We start from the raw sequence: 19,279 nt of genomic DNA on the forward strand, positions 1-19,279 counted from the left end.
TGTTTCAGCAGGGAGTTTCTGATTTAACATCAGAATTGTAGTTAAAGAAGACGTAATTGAAATCAGTTAAATGTCCTCTGTGAGCAGCACAAGGCCTTGCAATGGTGTTAAAATGTTAACTGGCATTTCAAGCTACATTATTAATTGGGAGCTACCTCAGGGACTGAAGCTTAGAGTCATTTGCTGCCAGAGATCTAGAAGTCATAGTACCCCCAAAAAAAAATGTGTTTGGAGTTATCATAATGCCAATGGGTATAACAAGAAACAGATAAAGGCAAGCCAAAGGAAAATAAGGAAGTTTGGGATTTGGATCGAGTCCACAACCAACTTCAAACATGCAAGCCTGCCTTTGGAGATAGTGAAATCCTTAATATCATCTGGAAATAGTTTTTGAATATTTTAGAATACAGTATAAGGTAAATTAAATTCTGATTTTAAGTGGACTTAAACAGCAGGAGTACATTGCAGTCTGGAGGCTGCCAGACTTTGGGATTTATGGATCAGTAAAATAAAAGAGAATAAATAATTAGAGGGCTATCAGGAGTTGCCAGTTCTTTATTTTTGCCAAGTATTGCTAGCACTGCTGTATCTGCTAAGATTCTCTTGGGGAATGAGGTTCGCACACTAGATCTAAACCATGACAGAATTTATTTAAACAAAGGGTGAGAAAACATTTCTATAGATACACTGAAAAAAATTCGTGATTTTTCTTGTGGATATTCCTGATTTGTACCTCTCTTGCATGAGAGGCCAGGTCTTCTGGGCCATGTCTTCCAGGGCTGATGTCTGCCAGGTGACCCCCAGCCAGCAGGAGCAGGAGGTTGTGTGATCTGGAGAGCCACCCCCGTGGCTTACTGAGTCCATTTACAGTACTCTTCTTCCATGCTCAGCCTGATAGTCTTCCTGCAAGCTTTAACTCTAAACCATACTGCAGTTTATCTCTGATTTACACTGAAATCTGTACAGATGCAAGAAAGTATTGCACCAAAGATGGTAATAGAATACTTTATTGTTGCTCAAATAAAAAAAAATAGAATATTTTGTATTATTAAAAATTTTAAGCATGTCCAAAATAGAGAACATGTCATGAACCACAATATACTATCACCTTTCACCAATTATCAACTAATGGCCAATTTTAAGTTTTCTATACTCACACTCATTTCCTCCTTTTCACATAAGTATAAAGCAAATCTCAAGCATATCATTTTATTCATAAACAATTAAGTTTATATCTCTAAAAACTAAAGATTCTTTTTTAAAGGGTAACTGCATTATCATTTATACACTTTAAAACATTAATGTCTTAATATCTTCAATATTTAATCAATGTTTAAATTTCTTTGAGTTTTTCACAAATGTACTTTTATTTTATTTATGCATTAATTATCTAGGTATTGATTTACGTCTACAAGCATTTATGAAAATGTGTTGGTTTTATTTAATATACAAATAAGGTCTATTCATTTTCTCCACCACGTTCCCACTGTTGGGAGTTTCATGATTGCTACCATGTGGTTTTCTTTTTTTCTTTCTTGTATGTTGTATGGCAGGGGTCACATTTCATTCTTTTTCCATGTGAGTATCCTGTTATTGCAGCACCTTTTGTCGAATTTTTATTTGTTTGTGTTTTCTTTCTTTGCTTGGTTGTTTGTTTTGAGGACCGGAAATTGTACCCGGGTCTCCCGCGTGGCAGGCGGGAACTCTACCACTGAACTACCCTTGCACCGCTTGCATATGGTTTTATTCCATGTGTTTCTTTCTATCCTGAGTTTCCTATAAATTGAGGGTTAATCTTAAGGATTGGTTATTTCCAGTTGTGTTGTATTGTTTTTTGTTTGTTTGTTTTTGCAAGAATATTTCATGTGTTAGTGTTATGTCTTCCCATCAGGAGACACAGAATATCTGGCTGGCTCTTATTTGTTGTTCTTTGTCACTAAGGCCTTGAGAACTTGATCTGGAGGCGTGAGTTCATTGGGAGTGCTGGAATATCCTTACTTTTCTTACAGAGGTGCAAACAAATATTACCCAACTCTTGGTTCTGAGAGTTTGTAAATTTTCTTGTGGTTGTTGTAGTATCTTCAAACTCTTTAGCAATTGCCCAGTGCTATGTGAAAGTGTGATCCCAAGGCTCTCTCACATACCAAACAAAAGAGATGAAGAGTAAACTAAACCATCACCTAAAACCATCATCATTTCATAAAACACAAGGCTGTTCAATAGCAGAAGTAGGCAGAAATTAATTGAAGATTAAAAGATAGAACTTAAATTAAATACATATATCTTTATTTTAAAAATCCTCACCTTATTTTGATTTTTCTCATTACACAGTTGATACTGAATCCTGAACTTGTACCAGTTCATGGACTAGAATGTAGAAACTGTTGTTAACATTGTAGAGATGGTAATCTCTGCTAGAAAGTAATGTAAAAACTTGTCCAGCCAAATTAAAGATATAACTCCTCTCATCCACAGTGTATTCCAAATCATTGTATACAGTAAATTCTACTGAGTTTAAAAGCTATTCTTTAATTAATACGTTCAATAAACATGTATTGAGCATCAATTCTCTGTCATGTACCGAGTCAGGCATTTGGAATATAGGAGAACTAGAATACAGAATATAGTTATAACATAAGAAGCTGAAGTTAGGAGGCCGGCATTATTTGTCCCTGCTCTGCCTCGAAGAAACCTCATGTTCTGGCAGTATCCTCTCCTGCACACGAGTACAAGCTTTGTTTGTCTCACTGACAGACTTATTTCAAAAACTAAGTAAAAGAGTGAAAATTATCTGAGAAATCAAAGGTAAACTATACATTGTAAGAGATGACGTGATAAGTTTTGAAACTCAATCCATGGTTTCTCATAGTTCTCACAGTAATAGACTTTATGTGTTTGATATCTTTCTCAAAAGCTTCAAAGCAGGATTCTTTCCACTAAAGATTAATTGAAGTAATTTCTGACAATGTACTCAGTATTACCCTACAAATGTCTCGTTTTCCTGAGAAGGAAGCAGTCCTCTGAAGATGGAATGACTTGCCCAAGATCACAGTGCTGGCTAGGGGATGGAAGAGAAGTTGAAGCCTCTAAGTTTCCAGTTCTGAGCTCTTTCTTCTTCACACTTCCTAAAATTTCTTTCACATTGATAACTGTGCATGTGTACAGTGCATTTTAAACTCTCAGGACACTCTGGCTTGGTAGAGAAGCTGCCTGGTTTTGGAGAACAGAGGTGAGCAGGATGCAGAATGGCCGGTGGCCAAGATACCCCAGGGAATTTTCTCTCTGCTAATCCCCTGTTCTATATGCCCTACTGTTCCTTCCGCTGGCTGCCCTTTTCCTCTCCTTTGACCTTCCTGATCCCAATCCTTCTGTCCTCTGAACACCAGACTGATGAGATTGATCAATGATGTGTTCATGCCTTTGTATGCTGTTGACCTTGACTAATCAATCTGACCTTGCATTACCAACTCTCTCTCCTTGAAGAGAAAGAATAACACAAGTCAAAACTCTTGACCTGAACACTCAAATTCAGTTTAGCTCTTTGGCTAGTATAGTATAAAAAATCAAATTTGAATATGCTTTTATACTAATCCTGCATTTTCCAATTTGCTATAGTTTTCAACATTGCTTAATGGATTTTGTCAGCCTTTTCTACTCATTTCTCATGCTCACCTGGACATTGAATGCATTGGAGTTGGCTACTGGTGGACAATATCTTCTTGCCTGATGTAGATAGGTGGATTTGGGATCCTTTGAACAACACACTTTGATTTTCAGCTTACTATGAGTGTCTTTTAAATCCAATGCATTGCGAGTCACATTTCTTTTGCTGGTCTGAGTTTAGTGCTGATGAATCCGAGATCATCCTGTTCTGCTCTCAAGGATGGGTCTCAGCAGGCTTAAATGAGACTATAGATGTATCAGGGCAGCCTTAAGGGGGAAAGTTTCCAAGTACTTGGTTATAGTGTATTGTTGTGTGCACTTGAGACACAATTCATTATTAGCACTCTGCTTATCTAGCAGAAATGCCTTATTTATTCAGTCCAAGACCTAGTAGTATTTAGTTCAATGCTGAAGATTGCCCTTATCATATTTGTGAAATGATTCTCTGGGTCGCAGCACTCTCCAGAGAAGGTGCAGGGGTGTGCCGTACATTTTCCCTTTGCCCTAGTGTGACTTTTACTTGATTTCTTTTTATTACAGGTTGCCAATTTGGCTTGTTCCATTTCCAACAACGAGGAAGGGGTGAAATTAGTCCGGATGGCAGCCACCCAGATTGACAGTCTGTGTCCCCAGGTAAGCCTTGTTCTCTGTGCTTCAAAAGGCCATCGGCTTGGACTGATGGAAATGTTTGGGTAATGGATAGTGGTGACGGTAGCACAACATTGCGAATGCAATTGACAGCACTAAGATGTATGTTCAAATGTGATTAAAAGGGGCTATGTTAAATTGTGTATATGGTAACAGAAGAAGACGTTTTTAAAAATCCGTGGAACTATGCAGTACAGTGAACCCTAAGTTAACCCATGGACTATAGTTAATAGTACAGTTATAAAAATGTGCTGTCATCAGTTGTAATGAATGTCTCACACCAATGCAAGGTGGTAGAGGTGGGGTGGTGTACGGGAATCATGTATCTCATGGATGATTGTTCTGTAAACCCACAACTACTCTAATACAGGGGAAAAGAAACCCTCAGCACCTTGGTATTCAGGACCCTCTACACTCCAGCTTTATATCACTCCTTTTCTTGCCTTATTCCATGCTCTCTTACTGGAAAAGGCTACCTATCACTCATGGGCTGTTTCAAGTCCTACCTTTCTCAAAAAATATTTCTACTCACTACAGTCTTTAGAATAACTGTGGTAATTATTGTCATTTCCTCTCATTTTGACTTTGTTCTGTATGTTTTCAGTTCTTCTTTAGATGCTCCATTTCTATTTACCTTGTCTCAACAACTAAATTACAAGCTTCCACATGCAGAAAGCAAGAGTCATGTTTCTGACATATCTACATAAATAGGATTTGCCCGTGAATACTTTTTGAAACCTTAAGCTAATTATTACATCTTTAAAAAAAAAAATGAAGCAGAAAATTGAAGCAAACAAAGCCTAATGACCATTGCTAACCTATTTTAGCTTCCGTGCTTTTGATTGTCCTTTCTGAGAGCTGAGCATCCATTCATCTGCAGCCACTCCAGGGTCCGTGGCTTCCATGTGGTCTTTGACCTGCTTGTTCTCGTCTTTGAAGAATGTGGTCATCATATCCCTGACTTATTTCTGGCAAATAGGTCATTAATGCTGCGCTCACACTGGCCGCCCGGCCGCAGAGCAAAGTGGCTCAGGATAACATGGACGTCTTCAAAGACCAGTGGGAGAAGCAGGTCCGCGTCCTGACTGAGGCTGTGGACGACATCACCTCCGTGGATGACTTCCTCTCCGTCTCAGGTAACCACAGCAACAGGCTCCTGACAGGACAGCCAAGAGAGGATAAAAAGATGAGATGAGGAAGAGCTGTAAATGTCATGGGTCTCTGCTTCAAGGGTTCTTCTTAGCCTTTTGCACTTTCAATCGGCTCTGCAAATGTGATTTTAACACCCTCTTGAAAATTCTAGCTTGGTGTGTATGTTATTTCAAGACACTGAGTCAAGGCATAAGGAGGGAAAGTTTTGTTTGGTTTTGGTTTGTTTTTTCCTGGTAAAGATGTCAGAAACCCGAACAGATAATTAAGAAGTTTCAGATTCCCTCCCCACCCCATGCCACCCTCTTTTTCTCTGGAGTTCTTAAAGGAGGATGGTCTTTTGTATATCTAAATTGCTTGTCAAAAAATAGAAGGTGGAATATGGATAAAACAATGCATTGGCCCACCCACATAGGTTTAGGTCTGAATGTTGACAATCAGCAATTCCAATCTGGGTATGTTAACTGGATTGTTTTTCCAGTCAGTAAAGATGCCCAGGTTTGTGATCAACCAGGTAGAAGTATCAGCCACTGGATGAATCCTTTAGAAGGTGTTTAGGAGCTGTGGAGGCTTCAAGCACTTGTCAAGTAGGTTGTGGGAAGAAGTAAGGGAAAGGAAATGTAACTAGTCATCACTTGAAATTACATCTTTCTACTTTATTGGTGAAACCAAACTGAAAGGATATTGGTGAATTTGAATAACTGTGGAGTTAATTTGGCCTTTAATAAGACCCATCAACTCTCCTTCAAGACTGTATCACCAGCTGGCAAATGAGCCTTTTTCCAAACATGTTTGACCAAACACATTGGGTCTGGTTAGCCTTGAAGAACCATGGCAGGGAGGAGGTCACTGGAAACTTCTTCCTCCACTTTGAGGCATTAGAATCACTGAGTGGCCCTTGTGAATTCAAGTTAACCAGGTGTAGATTCCACCCACAGGCATATGGAGCTCTCAGGGCAACCTACCAACTCAGCGCCAGCCCTGGCCAAGACCTGCTCCTGGCTACTTCTCTCCTGGGCAGAGGGAGGCCTGAGGAGGGCAGGATCTGTTCCCTGCTGGCAGGAACCAGGCAGGTGACATCTCACAGCAATGGTGTGGCAGTCATATCTGGGGGGAAGACATATTGTTTGGAAATTTTTCCTAGGTTCAGTCTTTCCTTTTTATGAAGACACAGGCAGTGGAGTCCCTCTGGGGGCTGTGTTTCAGTCTTGTCTGAGAGCAGTGTAGTCAAGCCTGCAGATCTGAGGATAATCAAAATGCCAACAATGAAACAATGGGGTGTTTTCCAAGGCAGGTGGGAAAAATGAGCTAAAAGCTCAGTGTCTCTATTTTGCCTCCTTCTCTGCTGTTGGCTTTAATCCTCACCCAGATTTTATAAAATAGGGGTTAGTATTCTACCTTTTCCTCTGAGGAAAATAAGTCTTTGGAAGAAGGTAAGCAACTTGGCAGAGAACAGAATTAAAATTCAGACCGTCCTCTTTTCAGAAGCAATAGAGTACTCGATAAGTCAGGATAGGACTGAAATTTTCTTGGTGCTCTCTTCTTTCATTTCAACTCCCTTCTTGTACATCCTGATATCCTCATTCCAGTCTCTAATCCTGTTTGGAAACTGTGTTGTTTTTGTTCTTAAAGTGCTGGTTTCTGATGACCTGTCAAAGCAACAATCTATTCATGTATCCCCACATCTAGGGACTGACTGATAGAGAACTCAAAAAGATACCCTTCCTGGAATTTTGACTGTGTTCATTGCTAAGTCCTGTAGCCCCAAAAGACACCCAAAGGAACAAATATCTAATTAAGTGCTGAGAAGTATCTCGGATAGGATGTCTGGGATTTGGGTGGTGGGGAATGGAGGGATGAGCTCCAAAATTAATGTCCCTTTCCAGGGTCTGGTCTGTGGTTGGCAGGTTGAGCACAGGGGCCCCCCAAGAAAGGGCTTCAGACCCAGTGATTCACCTGGAAATGCCAATGGCCCCTGGAAATCTTCCTCTGCATGCTAGTCTACCTACTCATAGACTCCCTTTTTCAGAGATGAATCCTTTCAGATCTTAAAATTTTAAAACTCCCCCCACTTACCCTCTTCTTTAAAAATGCATGCAGATGTTTCTGTGGGTGGGGAGAAGCAAGGTGAAGAGGTCTTATCTCAGACTTTTTCAAGAATGCAGAGCTCTTCTTTATTGTCTTCACGTCAGCCCTGCCTCTGCCACCTTTTCTCCTTGCCATTCCTTTGTGCATCTCATTATTACCAGTAACAAGCAAAGGCTTTGGCTTCCGCTGATAACACTGTGCAGCCCAACCCCAGAGGTACAAGTGCCGCAGCAAGCCACGACAGAAAATGAACAGGCGCTGTCAGGGAGCCAGCCTTGGCAGGGCCTGCTGGAGCATGCCTTTGGAGTTGACAATCGGAGGCGGCAGGCACCTTTCCACAGACCGGGCTTGACAAATAATGACACAACCCACTCTGTCCTGCTGGTCGGCTGTTGGACACAGCCCAATAGTTGGGAAAACTACATACTGTCTCCTCTACAAGCTGGAGCCAAAACATTTGCATCAGTAAATTGCAAGTGTGGCCCAGGAGATATTTTGAAATGGCATTAATGATATTTTATATATCAGTTTCTTCTTAGGGAAATATCTATTCTGGCAGGAAACACTTTTTAAGAAACAAACAAAAAAATGATCTTTGCTTTTAAAGGGCTATGGTTGTTTTGTTGTCATGCTACCTGAACTTGTGTGCCTGAATGTATAATTCTTACATGTGAAATGCAACAAGGTTGGGGTGCAGTGATGCTAGCAATTAATATTACAGGAACAAAACCAATTCTCAGATGTGTCTGCAGCTCATAGAAAAGTGAAATGCCTGTGTTTGAACATTTTAACTTTTCCCGTGGGCACAAAACTACAGTTTTGAATAGGATTTTTAAATGTGCATTTTGGCATTAACCATGTGACAGTAACGGGAAGCTGAGCTCAGAAAACACAATTAACTCCACTCCATAGTTTTGTGTTTATTTGTTTGCCATTTGCCATTACTTTGGGTTTTGAGTTTGTCTTCTGTTAAAAATTCACGCAGTGAACCTGGTGTTTGAATGTAGAAAGTATAGCTTGGAGGTTTATAATAGTCAAGTAGTTGGGTCATCAGTGATTTTTGTAACAAAATTACCACTTTTCATACATGGCAAGATTGCAAAAATTCAAGGAAGTCTATCGCAAAAGATGTTGCAGTTGAATGTTTTATGACACTTTATATATGAGGCAGCATATCAGGGTGAAACATCCAAAGTACCTGGCCTGTTTCTTCCAGCAATAGAGTAATCTCTGGAATACATATGCCTTTTATTACTACTTTTATCTCTCTATTCTTTTTTAGTTGCAATAGCATTCCTCTCTCTCCTTACTTCATAAATTGGTTCGCTTGAAAGCAACTTAGGATAAAAACATGTAATTAATTGTCCCTTTTCAATAGACGTATTCATTCAGCATGTCTTCTTTGATTGTCTGCTGTGTGCAAGGCACAGCTAGGAATGTAATTATGAATCAAGTGAGGGTATTCTGCCACTAAAGAGTTCACTACCCTTCTTGAAATATGTTAGACACATATACTAGACCCAGACTGTGGATTCCTGAACTGAGGGTAAAGGAAGCCAGAGGAAAAAGTTATTGCAAGGTGTCTAGGAATCGGTATATATATATACTAAGTGTACTCTTTTGAGAAAATGAGTATGCATGCAGGTAAAGCTTTTTTTCCAAATACATTTTGTTATTTATAGTAATAAAATATGAATTTAATTTAAAACATTAATGAATCTTAGTACCTTTTATGCGTTTTATTTATACCATCCATCCATATAACTACTATCTTGATGGAATTGTGATTTATTCTCCTTAAAAAGGGCACCTCTTCTTGGAGAAAGTTGAGAAACACTGAGAAAACTATCTTATCATTTCAAAAAAATAGAACCAGTCAGTCAATTAGTAAATTGTAAAATCAATAAATACTTTATTCAGATAACACAATTTACCTGACTAAGCATTTAATGAATTTGTTGATGATTTGACTCATTAAAAACAATACTTTTGATATGAATGTTCATCCTAAGCTGACTTTCTTCATATAGCTATAGTTCTACCTATAATAGTATATATTTTTTGCCTCTTATGTAATTAAATTAGCTGCACAATTCCTGGCTTCCATGATAAGCTTGGAAAAGAAAACAACAGTTATTTCTTTTCATTTTAAGATATTGAGGCATGTGAGGCTTCTGAGAATTTTTTTTAATTGTACTAACCTCACAGGGATTAGTAGTTAGTGTAATTGACAGACTTCTCACTGTTTTGTATTAAATTCCAAAATAATGTCTTTAAACCATGCCTATTCTTATATATCTATGCTAATAAAAAACATGGCAGCTGGGTGCATGATTCTGACATGAAACCCCTTCCATAAACTATTAAACTATGCCCTCCCTGGGGCCAGGGTTTAATTGTCCTGGGAATCTAGAAGGGCAGTAAAACAGGTGTATTTGAATCAAACTTTTGCAGTTAAAATCTGTGCTACGTTTCATTTGAGTAAATCTTTTTCTTGATTCTTCTGTTAGATGAGTTTGCTGCACATCAAGAAGGAGTAGTTTTCAGAAGTTCTTTAATCAAAATCAAAGTCTCTTAAATTTGTATTTTTGTAACTTTGTCTTTCGGTTTCTCTCCGGAAAACATCAGCATTCAGAAAGTACTATTTTTGTGAGTTTAACAAATTTGAATTTTTGGAATGTAAACGTGTCATTTGTTTTCCTAATTTAATTTATATTTGAAATTAAAGAACTAGAAGTTAGAAATTGGATGACTGTAAGGATTTGAGTGAGGAAATCACACCACACTAGGTCAAATGAATGTTCCATTATGAAACATAAGTCGTACTTTGCAATTTTCTACCCAATGTTCTAAAAGAGCAAATACTGCCTCTGAGTTCTTGGTTTACTGAAAGTAAGAGAGAGCCGTAGAGAAGATTGGGATTCATTGGTCACACTCCCATCTCTGCTTGAGGAATTTTAAAATCAGAACTAGCCTGAGAAACTTCTTCAAGCATTAATAATCGATTTTAATTCATTGTTTACTATTTATTGATTTTTCAATTATAATTATTTTACAGTCAACAGATCCCTTAGGAATATCTTTAAACTTGTTCCATTTACTTATTTAAATGGAGTATATGTGTGCGTGTGTCTGTGTGTGTGTGTGTGTGTGTATGCAACCGCAGCTTAAATTCCTTTCTTCTTTCATTAGAGCATTAAATGTTTTGAAGATTTCCTTAAGAATTTGTTTCTAAAGAATGTTCCGGGGACATAATCATAGGGCCTACCATGGACAGGGAACACAAAATTATGCACTTACTAAGCTGCATAGGTCCGCGTCATGTTTATCTGATGCCCATAGAAAGAGAGGTCTCCCCTCTTGCCTGTCTTCAACTTTGGACAATAACAGGAATGGGAGACTTACCTTGACTCTAATCTGAGGGAACCTGCCAGGAAATTGGATTAAAATTGGATTTTAATTTTGGGAGCTGTGTGACCCTCTTCTTCTGATCAGTTTTCCCAATTGCATATGCTGTATGTATGGCATGACTTTGAAGGACTGACTGGGAGATCTTTGTTCATTGCACAGATTCTCTTAAATATTTCTGTCATAAAAAATGTAATTAAACAAGCATGCACCCAGAGCTTTGATATTGGTCATGCTTAGAGGTACTTCTACTTGGTCAAACTGACTTCCTGTTGACTGCAATACCCACTCTTAAAAGGCCTTTCATGTAGTAAATCTCAAACTTTGAATCAAAGGAGAGAATATTCTCTAAGGCACTGGTTCTCAAAGTATGTCCTTGGACCAGCAGCCTCAACATCCCCTGAACCCTTGATAGAAAGGCAAATTCATGCCCCTCCCACCCCAGCCCTATTTAACCAGAAACTTTAGGAGTGGTGCTCAGAAGTCTGTTGATGGAACAAGCCCCTCAAGTGGTGCTCAAGTTTGAGAACCATTAATATAATGAAAACTTATGTCCTTTAACTGCCATTTCAAGGTCATTAAGCATGAATAAACAAGTGCAAATTGAAGGCACATGATAGTTGATGAAATAATCTCAGATTGGTTGCTGAATATCCGAGTGATATAAAATCATATAAATGTGTGTTCTCCACAGAAAATCACATCTTGGAGGACGTGAACAAGTGTGTGATAGCCCTCCAAGAGGGGGATGTGGACACCCTGGACCGGACTGCAGGGGCCATCAGGGGCCGAGCAGCCCGAGTCATACACATCATCAATGCTGAGATGGAGAACTATGAAGCTGGGGTGTATACTGAGAAGGTGCTAGAAGCTACAAAATTGCTCTCAGAGACAGGTAAGCATGGATATTGAGTTTGGCCAAATGTCAATGCCGTGACTAATTTTCACAACTGAATAAATTGCTTTGTCGATTTCTCTAGGCCTTTTGCTTCTAAATTATGTATGATTATGGAAGGGGAGATGCACTAAGGACTCTATTCATGTTTTGAAAGTTATTGAACTTCAATAACTTTAAGAGAACAATAAAGTTCTTGCTTTGCATTTGTATATTACTTTAAAAGTTCACACCAGGGCCCTGTGAAGTAGGCAGAAAATTTTTGTCATTTTCAATTACAAATAAGAAACTGGAACTTGAATGGGTTAGGAGACTGGAATGGGGACACAAGGCTAGCAAATAGTGGAGGTGTACTTGGAACTTAGAATCTTGAACTTGAAAACCATTTCTCCATTCATTGCTTTAGACGATAGAACCAGAAGGAAGGACTTTTCACAGCTAAGGGTAAAGCATAAAGGGACTAGATAGTCCATGGATATGGAGTTCTCAAGGCAAGGAGGTAGTGGCTGCTGAAAAATAGTTGGCTTTCAGTTTCTGCCTTGCCCCTGTAGGAGAGCCTACTTGTCCTCCTTCAGGAACACATGATTTCCCACTGAGAATCATTTGGTAAGACATGGTGATTTGTGGGAGGGTCTCATAGCTCTCAGGTGCATTAGGATGCAAAAAAATAAGATTTACTTGCACTCAGTTAGCAGAATTACCCACTACTTTGAACAGTTGTATCAAAGACTGGACTATTTTTAGTCATCATGTCCTCTTGATTAGTGTCTGTTGGCTTCAGACCCTCTCTTAAATTCCTCATGCCTTGTGTATTTATATTGGATGAGGGGATATGAGACTAAAGTTCATAGTAAATTGGTATAGATGAGGGCTCCCCTCAAACCCCAACAGATACCTTCTCTGGTCTGCTCATGGATGTTGGACTCCACTAAGCGTTTAAAAAATAGAAGAGTATCTGAAAGATCAAATATAGAAGTCTTCCAAGTTCTTCATGATAAGATATGTTGGTGGAAATTCCTTTCCTACTACAGGGGAAAGGATATGTACAAAATCTTCTGTAGATACATGTTAGCCTGGAATAACAAGGAAAAACAACACAAAACCTAGATATCAGTCACTGTCTGACATATCAGCAGAAAGGGAATAGTGCAAAATAAGACAATAAAAGGAACACATCTAAGGATTCTTGCTGTTCTTTAAATCCTCACAGAGTTAGAATTAAAGATAATGGCAAAAATGGTGATAATAATAAGGTATACCCACATTCTAATTAGCTGAAATGCAGCACAGTTTTCTTCCAAATAGGCTTGCCCTTTGCGTTCAGCATAACAACACAAAGCAAGCCTTACACTATTTCTTTCTTCGCTTGAAAGAATTAGAAACTGGCATTTTACTCTCCAACTCAAAGACTTTTTTGTTTTCGCCTCCTGGCCCATAAATTCTATTCTGTTAGAAAGTCTCAGCTTTCCCTGGCATATCTGACACATATCAGCCTTCCTTTATGTAGACAATGCTAAGTACAACATGTCAGAGAAGGATGGAAGTGATGCCCTGCGAAGAGATGCTAGAGACCAGGCTCTCAGCTCATGTCTGCTCATGGCTTGTAGAGACGATAATTGTGGCTCATGAGAGATAAAGGGCATGTTGTCAATTACCATGTGACTTTGTGCCCCAGAAGAATTCAGGCATTGTTCAAGAGATACTTTAGAGTCATTTCTTATTGTATCTTGGGCTGCCTTAATGAACAGAAGAGGTGGGGCCTGTTGGATCAAAAATCTATGCAAAGGCAAGGACAGTGTACTTGGTTGATTGAGATGTTTTAAGATAATTTTCATCAAAGGTGTGAACTATAATAATTTCATGGTTGATTTTTTTTTACTGAAAAAAATCAATGAAACCCAGCAATCCACCTTGGATTGTTGTTAATCAAGATTTTGCTCTAGCTATTTTTACTGTCAGAACTTTTAAAATTCCCATCCTTCCTCTTCCTTGCAGCAACTGAACCCTCTGGAAAGTTAACCAAGTCTCCTTTCTTACCCTGAGGTCCACATGCAATTCTTATTTGAAAGAAGATGAACAAGACATATAAGTTATCTCTATTTTGCAGGATCTATTGAAGATACCTAGGAAAGCAACCAGGTGGAAGACATTGAAACAGACAGTTTATACAAACCTATGGTAGAAAATATACGAGCACATGCCAAGGAAAAGAGGGTTGTAGGAGGCTAAGAAATAGAATATGTAAAGGTGCATAAATTATTTTCTTTTTGTACCCATTGTTCTTCTCTTTCTTAAAAAGGCAAAATAGCATTTCTCTAGGAGTAGCTAGAGGTGGCCAAAGAAAGAAAAGCAAAAACTTCAGGTAACTCACTGCTTGCTAAAAAGAAAAGTTAGGAATGTCCTTGCATGGAGCAGATATGTGAAGATTGAGGAAGACCAGAGAGTCAATTCTGTGAACATGGATGAGCAGGATTTTGTTGGTTAGACATGTTTTCTAAAATGAATTAGTCGTCTCACTAGCTATGCGATGGGGGTCATATGCCCTCAAAAGAAAAACTCTTATGCATATTACTGAGGCCCAAATTTATACCTTTGGGCTAACAGTTTGCTCCTGATTAAAATATCTTTAGAACTGTAATAAATTGGTTTCCTTTCCTTATGCAATTATAAAATTTTACCCTGAGGTATATTATATTCTGGGGAGAGAATACAGGTAGTAGGCAAGAAAGGGAAAGTGCCAAGAGGAAGGATGATTAAAAAGGAAAGGAATCTAGGACAGGGAATACAAAATGTCTTTTTTTTTTTATTTTTGCCTTGCCACAACCTACCAGATTCTGTCAAGTTGTATATCTGAGTTATTAGATTCAAGACACTAAGGAAGAGTTCCCTCATTCCCTAACTATTGGCCTTTCTGTCTAGAAAATTCATTCTTATTGGGAAGGGGGAGTTTCCATTGCATTATAGGGTGTTTAGCAGCATCCCTGGCCTCTCCCCACTAGGCGCCAGCAGCACCTCCTCCTTGCCCAAGTTTTGACAACCAAAAATATCCTTAGACACTTACAACTATCCCTGAAAGGCAGAGGCAAGGGAGCAAAAATCACTTCCATTGAGAATCCCTGTCCTGAGGTGAAGAAATATCCCAAAATAGGAACAAATTTGAACAGGGCAGAGATGGAGTCTTGGTTCTGTGGACATAGGGTGGGGTGCAAGGGGGTGGGAATAGACTACAGAGAGGGATCTACAAAGGTGCTAAATATTAAGGAAGCTTCAACTAGACCAGAAGTGGTTGCCGTAGGTGTTTGCGAACAAGCCAGCTTTAGACGTACAAAGGACTGCGCGACTCCGGCTTCAGCATCCCCTGCCTTGGGAGCTATGAAATTAAGAGATATCCAAAGAGTGACAAAACCATTTATGGTTTCTTTCCCATGAATTATTTTACTTCCTCACTAAAGAGTGTTCAGCTTGACAGTGCTTTTTGTGTTGAGATAGATGCTGAGACAAATGTGAGAGAATAATTGTAAGAATTATTAATGTTAAGATTCCAGAGCAGCATTATATAAAAATGTGGCTATTTAGTTTTTACAAAACTAATCTATGCACATGAAAACACAATAAAATGGATCTACAACAGGCCCATTAAATATGTACACGGCATCTTTGATTGTCTCCTCCATAAACCTGGATGATAATATATTACCAACAGCATGGTAGAAAGTCCACGCCTGACCAGACCCATCTTCACAGACCTCATTCACCAAGTCAGGTGACCGTAGGAGGCTGAGGGGTGTGGGGAGCCAAAGCTCATGCACTGATATCATATTTAGATACACATAGACCAGCTCATTCTTCACTGAGCTATTCTACTGAAATGCTAATTTTGTAACTTTGATAGCTGATGTACGTTCACATCAATGTGAGTGTGATTTTTTGCAGCTTTGCACTTCTGCAAACAGTTCCTTCTTCAGAGGGGACAATAGACTGGAAAAAAAATGGAAGAAGGAATAGACAACAAAGTATTGTTAGTGAGGTTTCTCTGTTATCGAGCACTCTATACAGAGATTGAAGTTCTATTATTTTCGAGAACACATGGGCCAAGCAGATGTGTGATTTTTACTACATGCTTCTGTAACCTAAAGTTTCAAAAGAATAGAAGAGATTTTTACATCATTTCCATTTATTGTCCCTAGAAAATGTAAGAGAATCAGCAAATATAAAACATCAAAAATGGAAATATTATTGGGGGGGGGGGGGACTGGTTGAGGCCATACAATGTAATAGAAAGAATCCAGGTAAAGAATCAGAAGAATTCAATTTCTTGACTTCTACCAACTAAAAGTAACCTTAAACAAATTAGTTAATGTCTCTGGGGCTTTGTTTTCTCATCTCTTGCTTTATGTTTTGTCACTAAGGAAGGTCAATATTATTGATCTTAGAATATAAATGACACTTCTCCTTGGCTTCTTAGAGATGACACTCTACATGGGCAAGCACTGCCAATGAATCCTCTGTATAAACACTTGGCTTCATCCGGATGTGTGTCTTCATTATTCTCCAAGCAAAGCACATCCATGCTGCGCCCACTCACCTCCCTGCAATGTTCGCAACGTCCTCCTCCCCCTCTACATCTGTTTTGTGGACTCATCTTTTCAGCTCTAGCTCAAGTCTCAGTTGGTAACACCAGGAGGCTCTCTCAATGTTTTGACATTTAGCATGTTCCTTTCAGCTATATGTCTGTGTCTGTTTCTAGACTGTCAGCTTTTAGAAGGCAGAGGCTTCATGTAAGTGTGCAGGCCCTAGAATGGTGCACCGAATTAACATTTAATAAATGTGCACTGATTAAGTGACTATAAGAAATTAGGACCTGGTGCTTTCATTTTTCAGCAGAATATGTCCATCAGCAGCCTCAGGCTCACAGCTCAACATTCCAGGATAAATAGAGATTTCTTTTCCTCCCACCTGCTACATAGCAAAGGGAGCCAATCTGTTTGGCCATCTTGTAGTATACTCCCTCTGCTTGGGCAGATTTCTGCTGCCAGTGGGATGGAGTTTTATGAGTAGGCATGTCTGGGTGACCTACCTATACCTGTAGCTGGATGTGGGCAGGGATTGTGGAGAGAGGGAAAATTTATATAAAAATAAGTTGAGGCAGCAGCTTTATTGGACAGACAAAAAATATTAGATACCATGGACAACAAGAAACATCCCAGCCAAAGTCAATTCTCCACGACCAACCTTAAAATTAGATTATAAAAGTAATGAGTTTCAAACAAAAGCTATGATTACCACAATGGTTCTGCCTAGACATTGTAATATATATATATATATATATATATATATATATATAAAATATTATTATATATTAAATATATTATAAAATGTTTTTATGTATATATATATATTTTTTGCATAGGCAGGCACTGGGAATCAAACCCGGGTCTCCGGCATGGCAGGCGAGAACTTTGCCTGCTGAGCCACCGTGGCCCATCCTGTAATATATTTTAAAATATACTTTAACATAACATTTCCTACTGTTGCAAGGTATTTTATTTCTCTATGAATGGTCAAAATGATGAGATTATGGAAGCAATGTCTTGCCTGTGGGTGGCTGTGGTTCTCAGGGTGATAGGAAGACAGAAGTGTAGAGGAACAAGGAGCTACTGTCCCCTCAACAGTCCTAAAATATGCAGCTTGTAGCTGGTCTCAGTGCCTTTCATGACAGAGACCTACATATGCCAGCTTTCAAAGGTGTTTGGTTGATAAATGTTTTAATATCTACATTTATTTATTTTATCCTAAAAGCAAGCATAAGGTTTTTGGTTCAGAGAACAGTCTTCTTACTTACAACAAGAACTCCACCAGTTCCCCTTGTCCCATTCTTCCTCCCGGGAGAGCATAACGGGGCAAATGGACTCTGCACATACAGAAGAGGTCTGGTTCAGAGGAGAGGAGCCATACAATTATGAATTTGAGAGCTTATATAGGAATTGGTGCTTGCTGTCCCCTCTCCTCTCTTGTGATGGAAAGAGAAATATTTGAACTTTAATATAAACAGATCCACACTAGGAAAAGTCCCCAGATTGTTAAAAAACCTTTGGAATAAAGAATGAATGTTTCCTGGTTTTATCCCCCTCTGAAATGCGAACACACAGCTTTTGGGGAATCAGTCTATAAATCTCTCTCTATCTTGAGATTGCTGTTGAATCATTCTTTGACCCAGGTTGCCAGTAATTTTTGCTCAGAGAGCCCTGACCATGTATAAATATGAAAATACATTCTCCACACTGGCTTGTTTCTAAATTATATACTCTGTTAGAATTCAGATGTGTTCATCTCTCTCTGTATGAAGGGCCAGAGAACCACCTGAGAAACACATCTTAGCAAGAGAGGGTAAGTTACACAATTTCATCCTGCTAATAAAACCTTTAACATGGAAGTGGAAATGACATGGGGTGAATATAGGAAGGTTCATAATTACAATACCTCTGTGTGCTATGAATTTGGGATCACATAGGGGAACAAGCCACATTTTGCTAAGTGCTCATTTCTCAAAGTGAGACAAAAAGGAACTGCACGAATCTCCATTTTCTGCACGAATCACAGCATGGATTCAAAAGTCTGGCAACTGCAAAAGACGTGGCAATTCTATGTCATTTTATGTGCCTTGGGGACCAGCATCCATGGAGGTTGCAGTGCAGCAGTAAAGGGGTGGCATATTTTGTCTAGCACAGCCCATGCTGGTATCCATGAGAATTGGTGGACAGGATGGATCATCTGTGGACAACTGAGGGAGTGATAAAGCCCCCACCCCCCCATATCCTCTTAACAGTAGGAAAACAACACACTGGTCATAGGTGTTTGGGTCTAAGAAGGTCAGAATGTGCTGACAGTCACTCTTTCGTGAGCATACACTGTACACCATTGGAGTACCCCTATAATAGTTTTGAATGGGAAACTTTGCTTGGAGCTGGAGGACCTTCAATAGCAGATGGACATAAGGACCAGAGGAGTTCTCCTTATCCTGGTGAACATGACCTCAAAATGGCCTTCCCGTTTGGTTTACCTTTCTATATTTTTGCCATTCTCTTCAGCCCTAACTGGGTTCTTCCTTATAAGCTAGCTGGGTTCTCTCCCTAAAACCATAGGGCAACCCCACACCTCGGCACTCTCACTACTCTGGATTCTGATTACCTCTGACACTCATTTGGCACCTACCATACACTGCTTTGTACTTCAGACACTGTATTTGCCCAGTTGCCCTCTTAGCTGTCTGTCTGTCCTAATGTAATTATCTGTCTTTCTGCACTCTTGATCTATATGTTAATCATTCTATCTATCTAGATAGATGTATATATTCTACTTCTTAATTAAATGCTAATCCTTCATTTCCTCTTGTCTTGATTAGGGTTGAAGCTCAACAGAGTTTATTAA

General features: G+C 39.1%; 1 protein-coding gene across 13 annotated transcripts in view; it reads left to right on the forward strand.

Moving 5' to 3' along the window:
• CTNNA2 (catenin alpha 2) overlaps window positions 1-19,279 on the forward strand; it is a 1,185,776-nt gene that overhangs the window by 1,090,181 nt on the left and 76,316 nt on the right. For all 13 annotated transcript variants that reach the window (XM_077134716.1, XM_077134704.1, XM_077134705.1 and 10 more), the window contains 3 exons: window positions 4,204-4,296; window positions 5,291-5,447; window positions 11,651-11,851. In XM_077134716.1, coding sequence (XP_076990831.1) covers window positions 4,204-4,296; window positions 5,291-5,447; window positions 11,651-11,851 — 451 coding nt within the window. The remainder of the gene's footprint in view (window positions 1-4,203; window positions 4,297-5,290; window positions 5,448-11,650; window positions 11,852-19,279) is intronic.

This window comes from Tamandua tetradactyla, chromosome 17 (genome assembly GCF_023851605.1).
Source record: "Tamandua tetradactyla isolate mTamTet1 chromosome 17, mTamTet1.pri, whole genome shotgun sequence".
NCBI classification, from domain to species: Eukaryota; Metazoa; Chordata; class Mammalia; order Pilosa; family Myrmecophagidae; genus Tamandua; species Tamandua tetradactyla.